The sequence below is a fragment of the Silurus aristotelis genome (genome assembly GCF_946808225.1).
Source record: "Silurus aristotelis genome assembly, chromosome: 7".
In the NCBI taxonomy this organism is placed as follows: domain Eukaryota; kingdom Metazoa; phylum Chordata; class Actinopteri; order Siluriformes; family Siluridae; genus Silurus; species Silurus aristotelis.
In genome coordinates this window covers 30,430,222-30,455,005 of record NC_139580.1, presented here as the reverse complement: position 1 = coordinate 30,455,005, position 24,784 = coordinate 30,430,222, and the positions used below count along the sequence as shown (strand labels likewise).

The following is a 24,784-nucleotide window of genomic DNA, read 5'->3' as shown; positions in this document are numbered from 1 at the left end:
AGGGGCGTATTTTTTTTTTCTAAACGTGCAGCCAGGTCACTGTCTTAACAGAGGATTGTGTCTTGGCTGCTGTGATACCATTTGTAAAGCAATTTTCTCACTGATGAGAGCATCTGCGCAGTGACCGCATGGCTAGCAGGCGCCTACCTGAATCACAAGCAGCTCTTTAAGTGCCGGGTTAAAAGACAGAAGTCTCCAACCAGCATGTGCTCGTTGGCTGCGTCTGTGCCGTGGACTTACAAATTCATTTCAGATTAGTTAAAGGAACCGCGGTTCCTCCACTAATTCTCTCCAGAGGTGAGGGAGAGGTGTGTGTGTGCGTTACAATGAATTTCATAGCTTGGAGGAAGTGTGTTTATTTCACATCAGAGAAGCTCGCAGGCGCAGCAGTACAAAGGGGGATTTCACTCGAAGCTGCGCCAAAATTCTCCAAACCGTATTCAAATCGAGATCCCTTCACGCACAGCTGCTGCGAGCGGCCTCTTCTCCTGAGATCCTTCACGACAGGAGCGTCGGATTCCGAGCTGCCATTCATAATTTACCTGTGCAAAGCTGCTTCCCACACACGCCCCGAGTTATGGAGGTGGAACAATTCCGGAGAGGGAACGGGGAAAGAGAAAGCAGCACTGGGATCCTCTGAGTGTGGAAACTTTACACTGTTCCTCTACTCGACTTCCCATCGAGAGCCAACTGGAATCTCCCTGGGAACAAGAAGAACTGACACAGCAGGGAGGTGGTGATGGGGGAAAACTTGGCGAGGAAAGATGAGATGAGATGGGTGGAGAATAGAAGGAAAAGCAGGATTCATCGGAATGCCTCTACGCAAACGGGCTAAACTGTTACCTCATTTCGGAAGCTTAGAGAAATAAGGGGCAAAGTGTGCCAAGGAGAGAAACTCCTCGCTGACAAATGGTTCTCGAGTGCACTCTGATTACAGGGGGATTAAGAGCGAAGAAATAATTCCACTCACACATTTTCATGAGTCCCGAGAATGAATTAAAAAACTGGACTTTCACTGCCATTTTTACAATGTTTTTTTTTTTTTATGCTAATACATGGTTTGAGATGGATTTGTGGTCATGTGACAGACAGGAGATGAAAATGTGTCAGTCAGGAGGAGAAAAAGAGAAAGGAAGGATTCAGCAAAGATAATCTGCACCCATGAATAATGCTGATTAAACAGCAACCAGAACTTAGAGAGAGAGAGAGAGAGAGAGAGAGAGAGAGAGAGAGGGGGGGGGGGGGCGCCAAACAGATAGAGAGAGAAATGGACAGAAAAGAAAAGGGTGAAAAGGGGAAAGATAGAGAGAAAGAAACAGACAGAATGAAAGAATGAGGAAGAGAAGAGCAGAGAAGGAGGGAGAGAGAAAGAAAGAAAATAGCATATTAGCAAGTAAAACTATCTGGAACGAGTTCTATTATTAGATTTTACTTAATCAAATTAAAAAAATCATGACATTTATTACTTTTTTGTTAATAATTTCCACTTTTATTATTAGATTACAGGGAGATTGTGTACTTTTCTTTTCTGTTCTATTTACTGTTCATGTGGCTTTTAAAATAGGAAACAGCAGTCCAGTCCAACTCGGTCCAGTCCAACTCGGTCCAGACCAAGTCAGTCCAACTCAGTCCAACTTAGTCCATCTACATCCAGTCCAGTTCAGTCCAGTTCAGTCCAGCTCAGCAGCTAGATTCACTCACTAAGTGTGAATAATGTGGACACCAGAGAACAGTCATAAACTCTCATAAAGACTCTGTCAGGATCAACAGTCTATTTCTGACAGCGTTTTATGCTTTATATAAACCTTGTGTGCTTCGTCTTCAAAAGTGAAAGATGAAAAGAATTTCTTTGTCATTTGCTGAAATCAGAAGTTTGCTTTCGATTTAGACTTGAGTGTAGAAAATGTTAACAATTTGCTGTTCTATACACTGCTAAGCAAAAAAAACCCCTAAATACTAAACTTTAACTGTCTTAACACAAAAAAGCATCAGTCAGAAAACTGACCAGGAATAAACAAATAGATGAAGTGAGTTAGTAATTTTTTTTCTCTGAGTTCTGTGAGTCTGTAGAGGGAATTTTGTGAACCCACACATGATAAAGTTTTACACTTTGTATAGAATAAGAGAATAGACGTGAACCACTGAAGAGCCTCAGGAATGCATCTGTTTCATTTACTGGTGAGATCATTAAAGCCATTGTAAGGCTTGGAACCTCTAATAAAGCCCCCTTCTTCATTATTTACTTGGTCCTTTATCCTTTGTTCATCTCTGCATCACGAGAAACCTAAGTTCTATAATCATCATGAAAAAGAACCAACAGACACGATGGTTTGATCCCTAATCCTTTGTAACGTTCGACTCTCCGGCAATCAAAGTGTAATCTAGGACGAGCAGAAAAGCTCTGATCCAATCACATCTGAGGCATGAACACTAATATCACCTTTCTCTTTCCCTCTCTCCGCTCTGCTGCTGGGGTTGTTTTCCGAAAGCACGCTTAGCCGCTTAGATCCGTATTAGTCGATGAGAATTTCTGTTGACACAAATGCTAACGCAGCGTCATTAACAAAGGCACGGAGATTAATGTTCATAAATAAAGACACAGTCTGTCTCTTTCCTCACACATGATCAGAATAACAACATTACACTAACACCAACATATCTGCAGATCTATAGCTCAGGGGAATGAACTTGTGGTTTCCTCCCTGCTCCTAACTACAGCCTCGTCATTATTCGCATCCAGCAGAAGGGGTGCAACAACAAGTGGCAAAAAAGGTAAAGACGTGCGTCGTGCGCCATCAACACTCTCAACACTCGAGCGATTACGCACTGAACGCAGCTGCACTGTTTGCTGAGGCGCTAATCTGCACAACACAACAAAGTGCACACTGGTCACATGATCTGCTCGTGACCTATCGTGACCTGAAAGCTCTGGATTGCAATCACTAGCATGTGTTACAGAATAGCTGTAAAAAAAAAAAAAAAAAGCATCAAATAACACCATTCATGCAACTCTGTGCTTAAGGATAATCTGTGGGCAGTTTAGCCGACTTTGGAGCTCTGAGTTCATTCTTAGTACATTTACTTAAAAATACCTTTATCTAAAACAACTTATATTTTTTCCTCAATCATACAACTGAGCATTTATGGGAGTAAGGGGCTTGTTTAGGGGTCGGGGAGGGGCAATTCGGGGTGACTGGGATTTTAACTAACAACCTTCATATCCAAAGTCTAATGCTTTAAACATTAGGTTACCACCTCTCTACTCTTATTATTATAAATGTATTTTTTTAAATACGGTGGTAAAATATTCTTTATTCAACACGCGTGCTTTCACATTTTTATTTTGAATCGCTGTAATTGCTAAATTGCTTTTCTATTCAGTCTGTCTGCCTGTCTGTGGATCGCCCTGTGTACCTCTTAATCTCTCTATACAAAACATTTTCATGTTTAGAATTTTGAAAACAAAGTGTTTTTTTTTTATTTTGTTCAAAATATTCTAAGAATTAAGAAATGTAAACCCATTACTATTGTATTGGTAGCTTGGTGGTTGAGGCCACACACAGATGGCACTACTGGGCCCCTGAGCAAAGCCCTTAACCCTGTAGCTGCTCAGTTGTATGAATGAGATAAACGGAAGTCATTTCTCTGGATCAGGGCGTCTACAAAATGCCACAAATGTAACGTAAATGGATCAAATCAAGTTAATCACCTAGAAAATGTGTTATACTTATGTTTTTCGCAAAATTTAGCAGAGGCACAGATTACATTTGTTGTCCAATAATTATATATTTTTTGTTTAAATTGCGATTTAAATGAACATTGAGAAAGCTTCCAAACGATAAACGAGACCCTGTCCAGGAAAAAGCGAAAACACTAATTAACATAATATTAACTTCCACTTCAAAAATCCCAGTACGCAGGAAACCTGTTTATTCCTGATAAAGCAGAAGCCCGATGTCTCGCTTTCCACCTCCACACAGACAAGAATCTCACCTGCAAAGCCGAGACTCGGCTTCATCCATCCTGAGACATGCAGCTCTGCTAACAGGACACTGACATTCGCCTCCCAGCAAAGCGAAAACACTGCCAGGCCCAGCATTTGAATGCAGCTCGCAGAACCAGGTAGCCTGTCTAACATCAGAAGTGTATTTGTGCGCATGCACTCGTCTGTGAGAGCAACAAAACAAAAGGTGTGTGTGAGTACGAGAGGAAATGTGTGCGGCGTATACGGAACGTCTACAAAGGAGACGGCTCGTTTCCAACAAGGAGCTGAACTCGATCTACTTCAGAGTCAAGCGACTGATGACTCCATAGGAAGAGACACATCAATTTCCTGTCAGAATCACCCGGGGGCCTCGGCGAAGGAGGCGCGGCGGTAGATAATGCGAGACGGGCAAGTGACGGCAGCCTCTCGAATCCTGCTGCTTCTGTAAATACGAGAGTAGGGACGAGAGTGGAATTTGCTCAGGGAATTTTCGGTGTGTGTGCACCGAGGAACCATGGATGCGCTCAGAACAAAGAGGAGTTTTCAGAGGAGTATCGGGTCGAATTCCATGCTGCTATGGAGTTTTAAATCTCGTAGTGGTTGTCTTCACTCGCTAGGGTTCAAGGGTCAAGGTTGTTTATTTGTCACATTCATATTACATGCGTGATGTAACAGAGTGAAACGTTTTTCTGACTCATCCCACAGTGCAGCACTCAGTCCACATACTTTTACATTTACAGTAATAAAATCGAGATAAGATTTTAAGATAATGGTGTAACTGGTGCTATTCTGACCCACAAGCGTCAACACGTCTGCGTTTTTATCACGCAGGCAAGTTAGAACAAAGAGCAAACGTGACATTCTGTGTGAAACTGGGCAAATCTGCGACAGAGACGTTTGGCATGACATAGGTTTGACATACGAAGACGCTGCAACGAGTCCTTGGGGGAGTTTTGCGTGACACGTGCGCTTCAAGAGCGGAAAAACCTCATTGAGGACGACGAGAGGTCAGGAAAACCATCAATGATCTCGACCCCTGAAACTGTCGAAACTGTTCGTCCACTTGCGCATGCTGATCACCGGAGAACGATCCACGTGATTTCACTCCCGCACCCACCCAAATGGCCAGAACCGGCTCCTGAAGACTACGCCCTCTTCCCGAAGATGAAGTTCCAGCCTAAAGGTCGCCATGTTGACACCATTGCGGAGATCCAAAGCGAATTGCAGAAGACTTCCGGAACTGGTGAGCGCTTCATTGCTGTGAAAGGGGACTCTCTGGTGTCCTCATTTCCAGATTGCCTGAGGGTTGAAACTCGTCCTGAGTCTCTCTGTTGGTCCTCAGGATCTGGTGTCACTTTCCTGATGGAAGCACTGAGAAGAGCGAATATGGATATTCAGAATTAAAACAGCGAATCTCGCTTGGTCTATGACTGTAAAGTAATATCTGACAGGTGTGGATTGGTGTTGTAGTGATTAAAAATAGTACATGAAGTTCCTACAGGAGTAAAGCATCGAGTTTAAGATTTCATAAGCAGCTTGAGTTCAGACCAGGCTCAGATGCAGCAGGCACACCGAGATGAAGAGATTTTTTATGAAACGGTTAGGAGCTTTTCTGTGCGCCTATCTTCAAACTAATGATTTTACCCACAGCTGAAATTGCATTTGGCAGTGCTTCGTCATTTCTATTGCTCAGATGGGAATAGCTCCAGTCCAGCCGTCATTGATTAATACACGCCCATGGCCAGCACAGCTGATCTGCTCGGCAACGCTTGGCCTTCGCGTCCCCGAGCTTTAATATTTTCACAAACAGGACGCTTTTCCCACTCATGTTTGGGGCCCGCTGTCAATTGTGATGTGCACAATGACCATTTTTCAGGCCTTCATTCAAACCGGGGGTCCGTATGCATTAAAAAATCTGTCAGCTTTTCAGAGCGACAGCATTTCTCAGCCTCCTTGCCTCTTTTCCACGAGGATGCAGACTGGATTGCATGCTTTCAGCCCCTCGCTGCTTTTGTTCTGTCCCTTCGGTTGGATCGTTCCGTGAAATTGGCCTGTCAGACCCACTCTCTGCTACTCTCGGAGTTCTCACCAAACTGGCGAATGTGTGCTATAGAGTTATAGCATAGAGAAGATATCAGATAGGGAGCACTTTTCCAGCAAAGTGGCTGTATCCATTAGTACTCAGTGACGGTGTAATGCAGGCCTGCTTTATTTGAGCCCTCTAGGATTTATTTGGTGAGAAATGTCCTTACTGAGTTCAGCTCAAAACTGCACTTAAAAACTTTACTGCAATTTTATTCACAGAGACATTTTTTTTTTACTTCGTATTAAAGTTATCTGGACAAATAGTGCTGTTAGCCTCTGCCACCTAAGCAGGATATACTGTATATTATTTATACGAACTTGATGAGGTTTTTCTTAAATGAGTTTCTTTTAAAATAAGGGGATTATCATGAAAGGCAAAGCCAGCGCTGCCACTTGCCTCGTGTTTGTATGGCTCAACCAAGAGCTATCAAATTCCCCTCAAGGACCTGCTATCGCCACATGACTGACTGGTGAATAAAATAGCCCTTTTAAGTTGCCTAATACAAAACTCAAAGGCTGTAAAGGGTGTTTGGAATGAGATTAGCCACACAGGCATTTAGTTTCACTTCGATGTTTAATTCAAAGAGGCCTGTCGCATTGACGGAGAGACAGACAGTCCGGTTTGCCCACCGTAGTTCTGCCCAACTACCACTTAGAGAGCTGAAAAAAATCCAGGCATGTTGGCGAGCTACCACAGGCAGCATAATGCCTTCCTTGTCTCCTCTCATGCCTTCCGAGTCCCCGGTCCGTTTCCCACATATACCAGCCCTTCTGAAGAGAATAACCAAAAGATTGATGGATAGAGGAATAAATAAAGAGAAGCAATGGAGGAGAAGAGTCTGCATTTTGATCAGTTGGGTATGTGGATTAGAGACAGATTCTTCAAAACTTGCACTTTTAATCTCCTCACCACTCGAATTCAATTTATACAAGAAATTAATAATGAGCTTTAACGAGGCCACACTATTTCATCTGAAATGGAGTATGGAGGAAAATTCTCCTCACACTTGATTCAGAATGTTGGAGGTAGACTGTGGAAGTTCAGGACAACTGAGGACAACTTCCACAGTCTACTTCCTGAGGACAACTTCCACAGTCTGCCTCCAACATTCTGAATTAAGTGTCATGATCAAAGATCAGGAACAAAATTAATAAAAAATATGCAGCTTTGTTTGGAGTTGAGATGGATATGCCTCATGCAATGTTCTGGAGAAACATTCTTTTTCTGAGCTTGAGAAAAGCCATCCTGGTTTGAGTTTAGGAGGAAAAAAAAGCCTGGTTCTGCATTTGAGAGAAACCACCTAAGCTCTGTTTTGAGAAAAAGTCCAAAGACGTTCAAATCATCTTATTTAGATTTCTGAACAAGGTGTCTTTTTTTCAGACTTTTGGAGAAATGAAGTTTGAAAAAAGGAGCCTTGTTTAGAACCAATGAGAAGCCAGTGTGTTTTAAAATTTCCTGGAAGCCGTTTTAATTCCTTCTAAATGAGGAACCACCCTATTCGAGGGTTTTCAGAGAAGCCAAATGCTGCCAAGTTAAAAGAAAAGCACGTATTGTGGAGGGTAAAATGTGTCTCTCCTTTAAAAAGGACAAAAAATATATTTAAACTGATAAATGATGGCCTTATTCCAGTGCGAAATTCAAATGTGGTTGTTTGTGGTCGTTCTCACTAATAGAAAGCAGAAGAAAAGGACCATCAGGCTGTGTCTCCCGTCCTCTCACGTACACCTCAGTAGAGCAGATGGGCCACGAAGCAGGAGGTCTGCATGCTCCAATACGGTGTAAGCATGAACATGAATTGGCACATTTACAATCGTTACTGACCAGCCCCCTCACTCGCCCTCGTATACAATAATATCATCCGGCAAAAGTGCAAACAATAAGAAACGATGGCGATGTGTAAATGTGAATGGAAGGATCACTGAGTGTGCATAATGTGGCTTTGCTGAGGGAACAAGTTGGTTCCCTGTGGGAGAAGAAGGAGATTCCATTAGCATCAGGACAACTAGATAAACGGGCTGCTCTATCATCCGGTGTTTGAAGAGGAGTCCCACAGAGAAGGTAGGAGAAAGCAGGAAGGGGAAAAGAAACCGCGAGCTCACACAGAGTACAGGGGTGAAAATAGACTGGAGAGTGGGACTGGACTGTTCCTTTACAGCCATTAACTGCCAGGGGCTCACATAATGGTCGATAAACACCACTTGTATTCAACCGAAAAGGTAACAATTACCCACATGGTTCTAGGCAAGAGGTGTGTGTGTGTGTGTGTGTGTGTGTGTGTGTGTGTGTGTGTGTGTGTTTGCGGCCACCTGTGTACTATGCCTTTTTCCAGACACAGACCCAGTGCTAACCTCAAACTTGTCCACCTTTTTTTACCTCAGAAAATCGAGCTCTTTGCTTCCAGCACCACAAAGCAGCTGCTCGAGAAGTGAGGAACCATTCAGCTGAAAGAATTCGGTGGATTATTTTTCAGTAAATTAGTGTCAGTTGAAGACGTCAGTGAATCTGAGAGGTAAAAAAAAAGCTCACAGGCAAATGCAAGACTTGTGCACACAGATTCTGTATATGAGACAGAATCGAGGACAAAAATCAGAACAGGGTCAGGATGAGCTACACACAGGAAACACCAGGTTTGGGTCTGAACCGGTACTGAGAAACAAAACAGGTCAATATCACCAAGAAGAAATGACTATAATGTGAGTGTGAGGGTGTGTCTCATCAAGCACAGGAGCGCTCAGTGTGTAACTGGGTGAATGGGACTGCTGTATAGTGTGGAGACTGGAGTCCAAGGCAGCCATGTCTGGTAAGAGCTGTGACCTTTAGAAACAGCCATATCACTGGTGATGCTAAAATCGTAACGCTACAATGGTGATAAGTATAGTGCAATAAGTTTAGAAGAGGTTAGCAATTTCTCATTTCAAATATAACAAAATAGTTTAACAAAATGTTAGAATAGGAAAAAAAATACTTATAATAAGTATAGCAGTGGATTTTAGGCTGCGTCTACACCCATCCCGATAACTTTCCAATCGTTTTTACAAAAGTTGCTCATCCACAATGAAATGTGTGAAAATGTTTATGTCCCTGTACTGGCCATAATTCATAATTCATAGACGCTTCAACTTTCTGCTTGCAGTCTCTTTGAAACGTCACAATGATGTCATGGAAGAGATGCGTTTTTCGCATGATTATAATAATAATAATAAACGTGGCTGAATTTAATTCAATTCTATAAAAGTTTATTTTTATGGCGCTTTTCACAGTGAACATAGTCTGAAAGTAGCTTGTAAGAAAATTGTAAAAAAAATTGTACAAATGTAAATATGTGAATGATGTGTGTTTATCCCTGAGCCTGGGGCGACTGTGGCAAGCAAAAAACTCCATGAGATGGTATGAGGAAGAAACCTTGAGAGGAACCAGACTCAAAAGGGAACCTGTCCTCATCTGGGAGACACCAAGAGTGTGATTATAAACCGTTAAAACACCACAACCGACATAATGTATATTCCAGCGAGTACAAGCAAGATAATCAGTGTGAGATGAAGAAAACAAACCTCACAGTGTCAGAGTCAGAAAACAAAACAGGATCATCAGAACTGAAAAAGTCATATTCTTGTCAACATTTTATTTTCATGTCACTTTTCTGTTTTTCTATCATTACTATCATATTTTTTTATGAAATATTTCATTTTTGTGTCAAAACATGATTTTTAATGTCACCATTTCTGTTTCTTTTTATTTTATATTTTAATAATAACTATAATTTTTTTTAAAGTCATTTTCTTGGCAAACATGAGTTATGTTTTGTTTTTGCATTTTTAAACACTTTTCATGAAATTATTCTTATCATTATGAAAATTAATATTTTCATAATAACTCATTTTTAATGACAAAAGTCATATTTCACAAATACTGTATGAAATATTTATGAAATCATATTGTTGTCAAAACATGATTTTTTATGGTTTTTCATGAAATTATATTTCTGAATATGAAATTTATTTTTTATGAAAAAGTCATATTTTTGTTAAAACATGATTTTTAATGTCACCATTTCCATTTTTTTTTTTATTGCACTTTTTAATGTTTTGTTTTAATCAACCTTTGCAAAAAAATATAAAAAAATCTAATTTCATATTTTAATAACTATAATTTAAAAAAAGGTTGTTTTTTTTTGCAAAACATGATTTGTCATGTTCTGTTTTTGCACTTTTTAACACTTTCATAAAATTTTTCTTATAATTATAAAAAAATTATATTTTCATAATAGCTAATACTTTTATGAAAAAAGTAATATTTTTGTCAAAACATGATTTGTCATGTCACCATTTGCATTTTTCTTTTAAATTGCACTTTGTGACTATTTTCCATGAAAAAAAAGATTATGAAATTCATTTGACAACACAAACACATTTGTTGGTCACGTGACTAAAATGCGTCACAGTCCACACTAACGCGATAACAGCGTTTTTACAAATTTATCAAAGTTTTCAAAAAGCTACGTTTTAGTTCAGTAAAAAAAGAGAACGAAAATAACTTTCAATAAAAAAAACCTTGAAATGGATTCTTTTCTATTCTGATAAAAATCTGCGTGTTTGAATGTATTTTAGTGTCTAAAGAAGGAATCTTCCTACAGAAATGTGTACATTTGATATGTCAGTGACGATGAAACGAAAATCAATATGCTAATTATTGCATATTGTATTTATTATAGTGATGTCATTCAGGGACTTTTCAGCTCCATACATTCTGCTCATTACTACAGAAAGTAGATGATCGAAAAAAAAAAAGAAATGTAGCGAAAATACCAACATCCATCGGGCGCTTTTACGCTCTCATGTCACTCCAAGCAGAAAACTCGAGTCAGGAGTGTGAGCGTCACGTGACCGTGTTTCGGGGACATGGTTTTATGGAGGAAAACAAAGCTAAGTATTTGTTCAGATTGAGAATTTCGTAACGGGCTCAGCACCGGCTACATGCGCCGACACTTCGCTCTTCCTTTTGGCAGATAAACGCTGAAACCTGACATGTGAACGCTGCTGTGTTCTACGGAAGAAACCTGGCGCTGAGCTCAGACAGTGAAGGATTTGATTTTGGATGGAAAAACATGTTCACAACGCCAGCGGTTAAAACTTCCACAGATAAAACCCCTCCACTGTCGTTAATTTAATGTTGTGCATTAAAACCAGACTCCTACGTCTGAAGAGCAGCTAACGCTCCTTTCATTACTGCCATAAAGACAAAAGAGGAAAATAGAAGGATTGAAGATTATTGATATTAAAAATATGGAACTGTTACACAGTGAAACAGTGAATCAGCAAACGGAGGAGAGGAGAGAAGAGAAGAGAAGAGAAGAGAAGAGAAGAGAAGAGAAGAGAAGAGAAGAGGAGGATTGGTCGTTCTTCCAGTCTATGTAAATGAGTTGCTTCGTTGCCTTCAGGCTTGTATAGACCCAAACATAAAGGCTGTGTTTGAATACACTGTATGTGTGTGTGTGTGTGTGTGTGTGTGTGTGTGTGTGTGTGTGTGTGTGTGTGTGTGTGTGTGTGTGTGTGTGTGTGTGTGTGTGTGTCACCCTGATGTGAGGCATTTTGGGGGCTGTACACATTTTTTCCAGCTGAGCACCAACAGTCTAACACAGCAATGTTACCATGAGAGAGAGAGAGAGAGAGAGAGAGAGAGAGAGAGAGAGAGAGAGAGAATGAAAGAAAGAAAGAAAGAAAGAAAGAAAGAAAGAAAGAAAGAAAGAAAGAAAGAAAGAAAGAAAGAAAAAGAAAAGCGAGTGATACACACACACACACACACACACACACACACACACACACACACACACTCTTTCCTTCATCTCTCCCATTGGAGTGTGTGTAATTTGCCCCAGGCACCAGGCACACACCCTCCACAGCAGTGCCAGGGTTTGAGAGCACTCAGGAGTTAGTGAGACGCCTGCAGATGAAAAATATGCAGAGAAGCAAAACAACACAACACTTTGCTCCAAGATCTCCAAGAGCTGCAGCTACAGACAAGAAACCAGTCAAGGAGAAAAAACATCAAACAAACAAATCAAAAGAAATCCACCTATTAAGAGCTTCAAAATTACTCATCACTCTACTCTTCATACCCAACACTACCCCACACTACAACTCCACACCAAATACCCCACACTACACCACTCTGCACCAAATACCCCACACTACACCAACACCACACCAAATACCCCACACTACACCAACTCCACACCAAATACCCCACGCTACACCAACTCCACACCAAATACCCCACACTACACCACTCTGCACCAAGTACCCCACACTACCCCACACTACACTAATTCCACACCAAATACCCCACACTACACCACTCTGCACCAAATACCCCACACTACACTAAATCCACACCAAATACCCCACACTACACCACTCTGCACCAAATACCCCACACTACACTAAATCCACACCAAATACCCCACACTACACCACTCTGCACCAAATACCCCACACTACACCACTCTGCACCAAATACCCCACACTACCCCACATACCCCACACTACCCCACTCCACACCAAATACCCCACTCTACACCAAGTACCCTACACTACACCACCCTACACCACATACCCCACACTATATAACTCCACACTACTCCAATCCACACCAAATACCCCATACTACACCACTGTACACCAAGTACCCCACACCACACCAAATACCCCACACTACACCACTGTACACCAAACACCCCACACCACACCACTCTACACCAAATGCCCCACACTACATACCCCACACTACACCAAATACCCCACACTACATACACCACACCGCAAACCCCACTGTACACCACATACCCCACACCGCATGCCCCCCTTTACACCACTACACCAAATGCCCCACACTACATACCCCACAATGCATACCACCCTCTACACCATATACCTCACTCTACATACCCCACTCTACACCATATACCCCACTCTACATACCCCACAACTCTACATCACATACCCCCTCTACATGCCTAACTCTACACCACAAAGTCACTCTACACACGCCACATCGTCATTCTACACACTCCACATACGCCACTCTACACACGCCACATCGTCATTCTACACACGCCACATCGTCATTCTACACCCGCCACATCGTCATTCTACACACGCCACATACGCCATTCTACACACGCCACATCGTCATTCTACACACGCCACATACGCCATTCTACACACGCCACATACGCCATTCTACACACGCCACATCGTCATTCTACACACGCCACATCGTCATTCTACACACGCCACATCGTCATTCTACACACGCTACATCGTCATTCTACACCCGCCACATCGTCATTCTACACACGCCACATACGCCATTCTACACACGCCACATCGTCATTCTACACACGCCACATACGCCATTCTACACACGCCACATACGCCATTCTACACACGCCACATCGTCATTCTACACACGACACATACGCCACTCTACACACGCCACATCGTCATTCTACACCCGCCACATACGCCACTCTACACACGCCACATCGTCATTCTACACACACCACATCGTCATTCTACACACGCCACATACGCCATTCTACACACGCCACATCGTCATTCTACACACGCCACATACGCCATTCTACACACGCCACATACGCCATTCTACACACGCCACATCGTCATTCTACACACGCCACATACGCCATTCTACACACGCCACATTGTCATTCTACACACTCCACATACGCCACTCTACACACGCCACATACGCCATTCTACACAGGCCACATCGTCATTCTACACACGCCACATCGTCATTCTACACACTCCACATACGCCACTCTACACACGCCACATCGTCATTCTACACACGCCACATCGTCATTCTACACACGCCACATACGCCACTCTGTCATTCTACACACGCCACATACGCCATTCTACACACGCCACATACGCCCCTCTACACACGCCACATCTTCATTCTACACACGCCACATACGGCATTCTACACACGCTACATCGTCATTCTACACACGCCACATACGCCACTCTACACACGCCACTCTACACACGCCACATCGTCACTCTACACACGCCACATCGTCACTCTACACACGCCACTCTACACACGCCACATACGCCACTCTACACACGCCACACTACACACGCCACATCGTCATTCTACACACGCCACATACTCCACTCTACACACGCCACTCTACACACGCCACATCGTCACTCTACACACGCCACATCGTCACTCTACACACGCCACATCGTCACTCTACACACGCCACATCATCACTCTACACACGCCACTCTATACATGCCACATACGCCACTCTACACACGCCACTCTACACACGCCACATCGTCATTCTACACACGCCACATCGTCATTCTACACACGCCACATACTCCACTCTACACACGCCACTCTACACACGCCACATCATCACTCTACACACGCCACATCATCACTCTACACACGCCACTCTATACATGCCACATACGCCACATACGCCACTCTACACACGCCACTCTACACACGCCACATCGTCATTCTACACACGCCACATCGTCATGCTACACACGCCACATACGCCACTCTACACACGCCACATCGTCACTCTACACACACCACATCGTCACTCTACACACGCCACATCGTCACTCTACACACCCCACATCATCACTCTACACACGCCACTCTACACATGCCACATACGCCACTCTACAAACGCTACATATGCCTCTCTACACACGCCACATCGTCATTCTACACACGACACATTGTCATTCTACACACGCTACATATGCCACTCTACACACGCCACATCGCCACTCTACACACGCCACATCGTCACTCTACACACACCACATCGCCACTCTACACACACCACATACGCCACTCTACACACGCCACATCATCACTCAACACACGCCACATCATCACTCAACACAGGGCACTCTACACATGCCACTCTACACAGCAACATACGCCACTCAACACACGCCACATCGTCACTCTACACACGCCACATCATCACTCAACACAGGGCACTCTACACATGCCACTCTACACAGCAACATACGCCACTCAACACACGCCACATCGTCACTCAACACACGCCACATCATCACTCAACACAGGGCACTCTACACATGCCACTCTACACAGCAACATACGCCACTCAACACACGCCACATCGTCACTCTACACACGCCACATCATCACTCTACATCATCATTCTCCACACGCCACATCATCACTCTACACATGCCACTCTACACACTCACCACACATGCCACTCTACACACTCACCACATGCGCCACTCTACACACGCCACATGCGCCCCTCTACACACGCCACATGCTCCCCTCTACACACGCCACATGCTCCCCTCCACACACGCCACATGCTCCCCTCCACACACGCCACATGCTCCCCTCCACACACGCCAAATACGCCACTCCACACACGCCAAACACGCCACTCCACACACGCCACATACGCCACTCCACACACACACCACATATGCCACTCTACACACACTCTACACACACACCACATACACCACATTAGACACACCAACATCTAAAAAAAAACCATTTATCCAAAACTGAACATGTTTTACATGGCCTGCAAAGCTGAAACACTTCCCTACTGAGATCAGTTCTCCATCCTTCACTTCTCCATCCCTCAATTCTAATTGTTGCTAGTAAGGAAATTATATTACAGAAAGCTAAATTTAATGATCTCCAAACATCAGCAACATTTCCACATCAATACCTCCATTACACACACACACACACACACACACACACACACACACACACACACACACACACACCATTCTGCGGCACTTTAATTTTATCTAATTCTAAAAAAAGAAAAGAAAGAGAGGAGAAAAAAATGACAACATATGAACAGCTGTATCTCGCTGCATACGGAACTGACACAACACATTTCTTGTGTTTCACCCCCAACACCCTGCTTATCTCTCTCTCTCTCTCTCTTTTTTTTCTCTCCCCCCCTCTCTCTCTATACCCCTCTCTCTCTCCATCACATCTCTCCACCTTTCACTGCATTAGCACCTTCCTTTTCTTAACACCTCCTCCAAACCAACGTGTTCACCTGGTTTAACATGCACCACACACACACACACACACACACACACACACACACACACACACACACACACACACACACACACACTCACTCACTCACTCACTCACTCGCTGTCTCATTTGCTGACTGCATTCACACCTCTCTTGCTCTCACTCACACACTCACTGCAATCAACAGCATCTTCGTTTCAATCGAGATCTACACTCACACACACGCACACACACACACACACACACACACACACACACACACACACACACACAGGCCCCTGTGGTCGTGTTCCTAATAGCCTGTTGCTGTCACGTCAACAATAAAGTTGCTGTGGGCCATGACGGCGATCATTACAGCCGAACGCAGCGTCACAGTGCTGAATAAATCACAGGGGGAGAAAAAGTTATCATTTGCAGTGATGTGATGACTCCGTGTTGAGAGCACAGAGCGAGACAGAGAGAAAAAAAAGATCTATAAGAGATTGGTGGAATATCGTCTGGTGTCATGATCGGAAACAGACCTCACACATTTAGAATGGATTTTTATTTTTTTTTATGAAATGTACACAACAGGCTTTTGTGCTCGACAGTTGAGGTCAACTGAAATGGGTTTTTCTATGGCCGATGGCAATATTTAGAAATCACAACAGCCACCGGCCGATATATGATGCGGTTTTTTTTTTTTTTTGGCCGAATCGTCCCCTTCATCTCATAAATTCTAAAACTTAATAAGATGTGATACTGAAAATTGCTTAAATCAAACATTTTTATCTGTTTGCGGTCACAGCAGGTGTAAACGCTGCTCGCCTTATATATTTCCCAGTTCTAGCTTTTTCAGTTTCCCTGTTGGGATGCCAAAAACAGACTACTGCCACCTGCTGGTATGGAAGAGTTCTGTTCTCGCATGCAAGCGAGAACATGCTAGTTGGCCGTCGGCTGGAGTCTGTCCGATTTGCAGCACAATCGGTTTCAAAGATGCTAAAAATCGACCCATCCATCGGCTCCACGTAAGAAGATGATGCAAAGGAAGAAGAAGAACCCGTTTTTGAACGTTTTGCTGAATTGAGACAGCAATTGAGACGGTCACGGTCTAATTCCGTGCCGAGCAGAAGCTCTCCTCAGGACTGATTTAGGGATAAAAACGGCTTTCTCCATCAGCGCCCCTGAATTATTTTTGGTATTAAGAGAAGAAGAGGAGGTGCGGCTTCTTGCGATGGCAATGTGTTACTGGCAAAATGCGTCAGGGGGATTGGAAGGTTGAGAGAGAGAGAGAGAGAGAGAGAGAGAGAGAGAGAGAGAGAGAGAGAGAGAGAGAGAGAGAGAATGATTGGTTTCTAAGCTGAGATGATGTCTGCACTTCGATATCACACAAATCCAGAATAAATGCCGGAACACTGCGGCTTTAATCCATCTTCTCCATCGCAGTGGCAGAGTTGATAATCAGTGGAAAAGCCTACAGTTCTCATCACAGTGCTTCAGCTGTGTTTTGCTGAGTGCAGTTTACGACAGAGTTACAGAGGTGGCTGCAGCATCACCGCCCTGTGACATGAACCACTTTATCATTAAACACACACACACACACACACACACACACACACACACAAACACACACACACACACACACACACACAAACACACAAACACACACACACACACACAAAATCTCACAGCACTAGTAGAATTGCTGGTGTATAAACTTTGTCATGATTTTTACATTACTGACTGATCATAGAATTATTTCTGTTCCCTTTTTGTGGCTTTTGTCTCAAATTCAAATCTGGGGGGGCACAGAGAGTTTAAGGGCCTTGCTCAGGGGCCCCATGAGTGGCAGTAACCCAGAGCCCTACCCACTGAGCTCCCACCTCCCCATACAAATCCACATTCAACTGCAAAAAAAAGTCTACCGCATTCAGACTCGAATTCAAACTCATTTTAGAAAGAATGGAACACGTGATTAAAATGCGCCGATATGGTTTTAGTAAAGATGGTGGTATCTCACAAGGCATTGGGCTCGGGATCAGAAGGTTGTGAGCTCGACTTTCATACACTAATTTGTGAAAATCCTATTCCACATTTAGTCTCCATTTGCTGTTATAATAGGCTCCACTCTTCTGAGATGTTGTTCCACTAGATTTAGTGGAGATTCACTCAGCGACCAAGGTGTTAGAAAAGTCCGGTAGTGATGTAGGTGAGAAGGTGAGGAGGCCTGGGGTGCAGTCAGTGTTCACATTCATCCCAAAGGTTTTCAGTAGGGTTGGCACTGTATAGCAGGAGGTCTTTTCCTCCAAAAGCAGATCTTCATGGAGCCGGCTTTGTGCACAGGAGCAGTGTCATGCTGGAACAGGTTTGGGTCTTCTAGTTCATATAAAGGGAAAATTTTATCCTACCACATTCAGAGACATTCTATACCATTGTGGGCTTCTAACAGTTTGGAGAAAAAAAGCAAATATGGCTGGAAAAAATCAGTTTTTTTTCGTTATTTTTTTAAATTCATAATTTACGCACAAAATACAGTCCAAAAAACGCTGAGCCAGAAGACAAATACGGTATGTCAATCGCAACATATACAGTACAGTTGAGCAAAATCCACAGAAATGTCATTCAGCAGCTTAGAAACTGCAGGGACGGGTTTTCATTGTAAATAATAGAGTACAAAACAAGATATTTGCTATTTATCTACGTACACGTGATATGTACACGCAGAGCTTCAAAGGACTTTTTTGAACACTGTCTACATTTGATCAAACCATTACTGCCACACACACACACACACACACACACACACACAGGTAATTTCAGTGCATTTTGGAAATGTCAGTGCCGAGGCTACACTGTACTGTGGTGTGTATGAAAACAAAGCTCTCTCTCTCTCTCTCTCTCTCTCTCTCTCTCTCTCAGGCATTTCTGTATCTGTAAGAGCCGAGTGCATCTCGCTGGTGCCATCAGGCCTTCGCAAAATTGTGTGTGAAGCCCTAAATGGCCATGTCAGCTTTAATTGCCAGCGCATCTGTTCTCTTTGCAATGAAGAGGCCTTTACCTGCCACCTCCAATCTCCACACTGAACCACACGAGAGAGACGGAGAAAGAGAGGAAGTGAAGATGGACTGGCTCCACCACTGCTTTAGTAAGACACTTGCTCTTGGACAGATCTGTCGCTGGGTCTTTACCGAACAACAAGGTTACTGTGTGGACACCAATATGCAGCCTGAAACCTGAACTGTGCTGTTGCTGTATGAGATTAAACACAGACGATGTTACTCATTAGACCTCACACAAAAGTCACTGTGTTGTTTGTGGTGATTTTTGTTTGACTACTTCGCACTTTGCCTCCGGTTAAGAGACGCTGGAGACGCTTACCTAAGATCCCTTAACTCATTATAAATACTTAATTACTAAATATATTAAAATCTGACGTTCATTAACAGACACTGATCGGCCATAACATTATGACCACCTGCCTAATATTGTGTTGGTCCCCTTTTGCTGCTAAAACAGTCCTGGCCCATGGAGCATCAACAGCATGAACTTCTTCCGCAGTTTGAGCTACAGGAGCTCGTCTGTTGGATCGGAACACATGGACCAGCCTTCGCTCCTCTCGTGCATCAATGATCCCCGTCCCCCACGACCCTGTCGCCGGTTCATCACTGTTCCTTCCATGGAGCACTTTTGATAGATTCTGACCACTGCAGACCAGGAACATCCCACAAGAGCTGCAGTTTTGGAGATGCTCTGACCCAGACGTCTAGACGTCACAATTTGTCAAATTCACTCAAATCTACGGTGGCCAGTTGTCAGTGTCAGTCAAGATATACAGGTGAGTGACAGGTGTCTCGTCCAATGATCTGTAAGTTTCCATTCGCAAACTATACCTACCTTTTCCAGTTTGTCTGGCTTGTCGTTGTGTTTTTTTAATTTGTTAATTTGTTTTTGGATTTGTTAATGTGTTTTGCACTTCTCGGCCACCGTACAAATCCTTACGTTCATCCATTTTTCCTGATTTTAACATCAACTTTGAGGACAAAATGTTCACCTGCTGCCTGATAAATAAATTCACTCACTAACAGGTGCCACAATGAAGATCATCAGTGTTCCACACTTCACCACTCAGAGTGTTATAATGTTATGTCTGATCAGTGTTTATATATATACATACAATTCAAATCCATTCAATTGCATTTGTAGCAGACTTTTAACAATGGAAATTGTCTCAAAGCAGTTTTACAAAGATAAAATCATTGAGGAAGTAATTGAGTAATAACTTTATTTACATAATTTAAAAAATAATTAAGCAACAAGTTCAGTGCCGATAAGTTGTTCCTTATAATTGCAAGTTTGTCCCTAATGAGTGTGAGGGAAAAATTTTGAGACCTCATGAAGAAGAAGAAACCTTGAGAGGAACCAGACTCAAAAGGGAACCTCATCCTCAACGGGGTGGCACCGAATATTCGTTCATTAAAATGGATTGCAGACGGAGACGGGTAACGTCTGGCACGCGACGTCTGGTCATTGCTTCGGTAAGAAAATGTGGCATCATGCCGACTAAAAACTATTTGAACAGAATAATGAAAACAACCATTCAGATTTATGGCATTAATCAGAGCCACTTCCATTTATCTTCATTCATTCATTTATACAACTGAGCAGCTTTGGGTTTAAGGGCCTTCCTCAGGGGCCCAGGAGTGGCTGCTTGGCATGGTTTGGATACCAGACAGAAAAGCTCTGAATAGTCCACTCCATGTCCATAGTCATGTAAAATGTGAGAAGAAAAAAAAAAATCACAGGCTCCTTAAATATTTATTTATTTTCTACACACACACACACACACACACACACACACACACACACACACACACACACACACACACACACTACACTGTATTTATAAATATTTTCTGCCAGCTATTTCACTTCCTCATGTGTATTTTCCACACCATTATACTGCATGAACCTGCGCAAGAAATTCAAAATAGATGTAAATTTGGGTTCGACGTCACCAGACGCTCAATTAAAAAGCATTTCAGTGCATTTTGTTCGCCGTGTCAGCAGCAAATCCGGAGCGGGTTTTTTTTACCAGACCTTCCCAGAAGTTTCCCTGAAACTAAGCTGTGGTTCCTTATTACACATTCCGTGTGTGTAGACGTGAAGGGATTTTGGACTTTTCTAAACGTAATCTTCTCCTGCGCTGCTACTTTCTCCAATGAGCGAGCTTTCTTCTCTTGCCAGTCGCAATCAGATGTGCCCAGACTTGCTGCCTGGGACCACTCCCTCCCTCACACACACACACACACACACACACACACACACACACACACACACAAAGGATTTCACTCACTCATCTCTACATATACACCGGCACGTACGGCCACCCGTCAGGTGGAGTGTCTACAATCAGAACAACGGCCTGAGAAAAAGCGGCAAATTCTTCTGACATGAGGTCACACCCTCCTGCCTGTGAGGGAAAAAAAACAGAATGACAAAGAAGGCCTACACCACACTTAAAATACAGCATGGGAATGTAGAGCTTTCAGTTCCTCATGAGATGTCTGCTGAGGAAGAATGTCAAAGATCAGTAGGAGTCTCTCTCTCGGGGCGATGCTGGAGCAGATGAAGCTCTGGACGACGCAGGTACGAATTTAAAGCACCACCACTTTAATGAGTGCAGGACAATCGATCGAACCAGACCAAGCTTTCTGTGATTTGGCGTTCATCTCTGACCCTTTGTGTTAATGAAAAAAATAAAGCTCTGATGGAAAAATGAAAAATAAAATGTCAGCAAAGTGAGTCGGTTTTACTCTAATGTTCCTTGTGAGGAGTAGAAGCAGAAGCAGGAACATGAACAGGAGCAGGAGCAGAAACAGAAGCAGAAGCAGGAACATGAGCAGGAACAGAAGCAGAAGCAGGAACATGAGCAGGAACAGGAGCAGAAACAGAAGCAGAAGCAGGAACAGGAACAGGAGCAGAAGCAGGAACATGAGCAGGAACAGTCAAGTCAAGTCAAGTCAAGTCAAGTTTATTTGTATAGCGCTTTTCACAACAGACATTGTCTCAAAGCAGCTTTACAGTAAACAACAGTGAAGGTGAATGGTGTGCGTTTGTCCCTGATGAGCAGCCGTGGCGACAGTGGCAAGGAAAAACTCCCTTAGATGATATGAGGAAGAAACCTTGAGAGGAACCAGACTCAAAGGGGAACCCATCCTCATATGGGTGACATCAAGAGTTTGGTCATAAATCTACAGAAACTCTGCTCGGCGACATGAAATGCTGCAATTCTATTCCGGTTCTATTTTCATTTTTATTTTTTTTAGCACCATACCTGATGTGTTTCTGGAAATAGAGATCAAATCTGCTTCATATTCACCGCGAGCATCTTCTGGACTCGGTTCTTCGGCTACAGCTATATATTAGCCGCGATATGCTTTCGCAGCCCGAGCGAGCGAGAACGCTGACCTGAATGTAGGTGTGAGTCATAGTGATTAATGTTCAACGCTAGACGTTACTAAGTGTTTCCTCTCCAGTCTCTACACTCTGTCCTGGGGATGTGGCGGAAACCGATCATGACACGCGATACGGTTTGAGTGCTTTTAATATGCCTTATATCATTTATTCCACCTTTTTTTTTTTCACAATGGGGAAAGACAGCAAAAAAAACAAGACGACGACGACGACACGCCCGGCTGCCGAGATTCTATTTTCCACACATACGCACACGATGGCACAACAGAAGGCTGAGAATCAGTTTGGGGATTATAGGAATATGGGAGGCAAAGCACTGACCTGCTGTCCTGCTCAGATCCTCACCAAATCACTAAAACCCCTGGCCCCAGAACAGCATTACTTCAAGTTTTATGCAGCTTACAGACACGTTCCGGTCACAACACGCGGTTTAGGAGGGACGATTATGAATTCATATCATCGTCTGGTATTGTGACTCTATAAATATATATAAAGAAGAACGTGAGCAGGATTTCTGGGTAACCACGTTAGCTAAATGCATTAATGTTAAAAGCACTGTAATGCCTAATCTCTGTGGAGCGGAGTAAAAAGATGAGGAGGAGCTGCGAGAACAGAAGGGGCAGGGAGGGCAAAAGAGAGATTATGGAGAGGAGTGGAGAAGATGCCGGGGGAGCCCAGGCCATGTCTCCAAATCTGCTGCCCCGTTGTACCTGGCTGAAGTCGATGATGAAATCAATAGATCATTAGACAAACCCTGCACTGCTCAAACAAACACACAGACTACAGACGAGATAATAGCATGATCAATCGCCAATGTGTGTGTGTGTGTGTGTGTGGGTGTAGGAGGGGTGTAGCATGTCTCTTGGGCGTGGTGCGAGTGTCTATGGGCAACAGGATGACGCCAGAATCAGTAGCAGCACATGAGCTCATATGGACGCACTGCTAGAGTCTGGCTCAGCTTTCAGGGTGTGGTTCTGGACCAAGTGGAATCTTCTGGTTTGTAGTGTGTGTGTGTGTCTGTGTGTGTGTGTGTGTGCACGCGTGTGTGTTTGTCTTCTGGGTGTGTCTGCATCTATCCTTTTGCCTTTCTAAGCTGTACCACTCTAAACACTATAAAGTGCAATACAAAAAAACAAGAAAAAATTTTTTTAAAGAAAGAAAGAAAGAAAGAAAGAAAGAAAGAAAGAAAGAAAGAAAGAAAGAAAGAAAGAAGCTTTATATTTGTCACATGTACTTCACAGTGAAATTTGTATATCTCAGTGATGTTAGAAAACTGGGCTCAGAGCACAGCTTGTCCATGATACAGCGTCCCCTAAAGCACACCAGGGTTAAGGGCCTCGCTCAAGGGCCCCGAGAATGGCATCTTGGCGATCAAGGCTTTTACTTCACGTCACTTTCTAACAAAAATTATTTCCTGACGTTTTGTCGGTTTCCAGACCCAAATTCTGTCACGACTCTTAGCCGAAAGCATGCGGCACCAAATTCCTCATTAACATCGATTCAGCTTTTCTCCAAACTTTCACATCAACACCTCTCTGTTCCTCCTCCTGTTCCTGCTCCTGCTCCTCTCTGAGACAACAGTGGACACCTGTGGACTGCTGCAGATTTATATATACATAAATACATAAACAGCAGCATCTACACGAAGCCTGTAGCTGTGACCATCGTCTGCGTTTCATGTGATACACAACTGTTTTGAACAATGCAGCTGGAGGGAGAAAACGAGTTCTGGCTCCTTTGGGGTTTAATTAAGAGCGTTTGATGATGGTGAGATACAGAACACACGTGCGATTGTACGCGCAACTCACGTGATTTGCGAAGCATATGGTCTCCATTGAACGTGCTGTAAAACACAACTGTGCCCACTGGAGCTGGGGGGGGGGGGGGATGATTGTATTACCCGTGGAAGACGTGAGCGACGGGATGGAGGACGCTCACGAGTCTATTCTCTGTAGGAGCACTTCCTGTGATCTTTAGGAGCGAGAGATCCCTGTGGACATCTGTTTGCACAGGTGTGTTCGTCTGACTTGATTAGGAGGGGTAATCAGTCTATGCAGGTGTGTGTGTGTGTGTGTGTGTGTGTGTGTGTGTGTGTTGGCTTCAGCGGGACTCAGCAATAAGAACAGACCATG

At 43.5% G+C, this 24,784-nt stretch overlaps 1 protein-coding gene across 7 annotated transcripts in view; it reads right to left on the bottom strand.

Annotated features, from left to right (window-relative positions):
* The window catches only part of plxnb2b (plexin b2b), a 150,942-nt gene that overhangs the window by 70,756 nt on the left and 55,402 nt on the right, over positions 1-24,784 (bottom strand). The window contains exon 4 of one of the 7 annotated variants that reach the window (XM_083546089.1): positions 21,532-21,648. The exons of the other annotated variants lie outside the window; for them this stretch is intronic. Coding sequence (XP_083402215.1) covers positions 21,532-21,535 — 4 coding nt within the window. The 5' untranslated portion in view covers positions 21,536-21,648. The remainder of the gene's footprint in view (positions 1-21,531; positions 21,649-24,784) is intronic. 7 annotated transcript variants of the gene reach the window in all.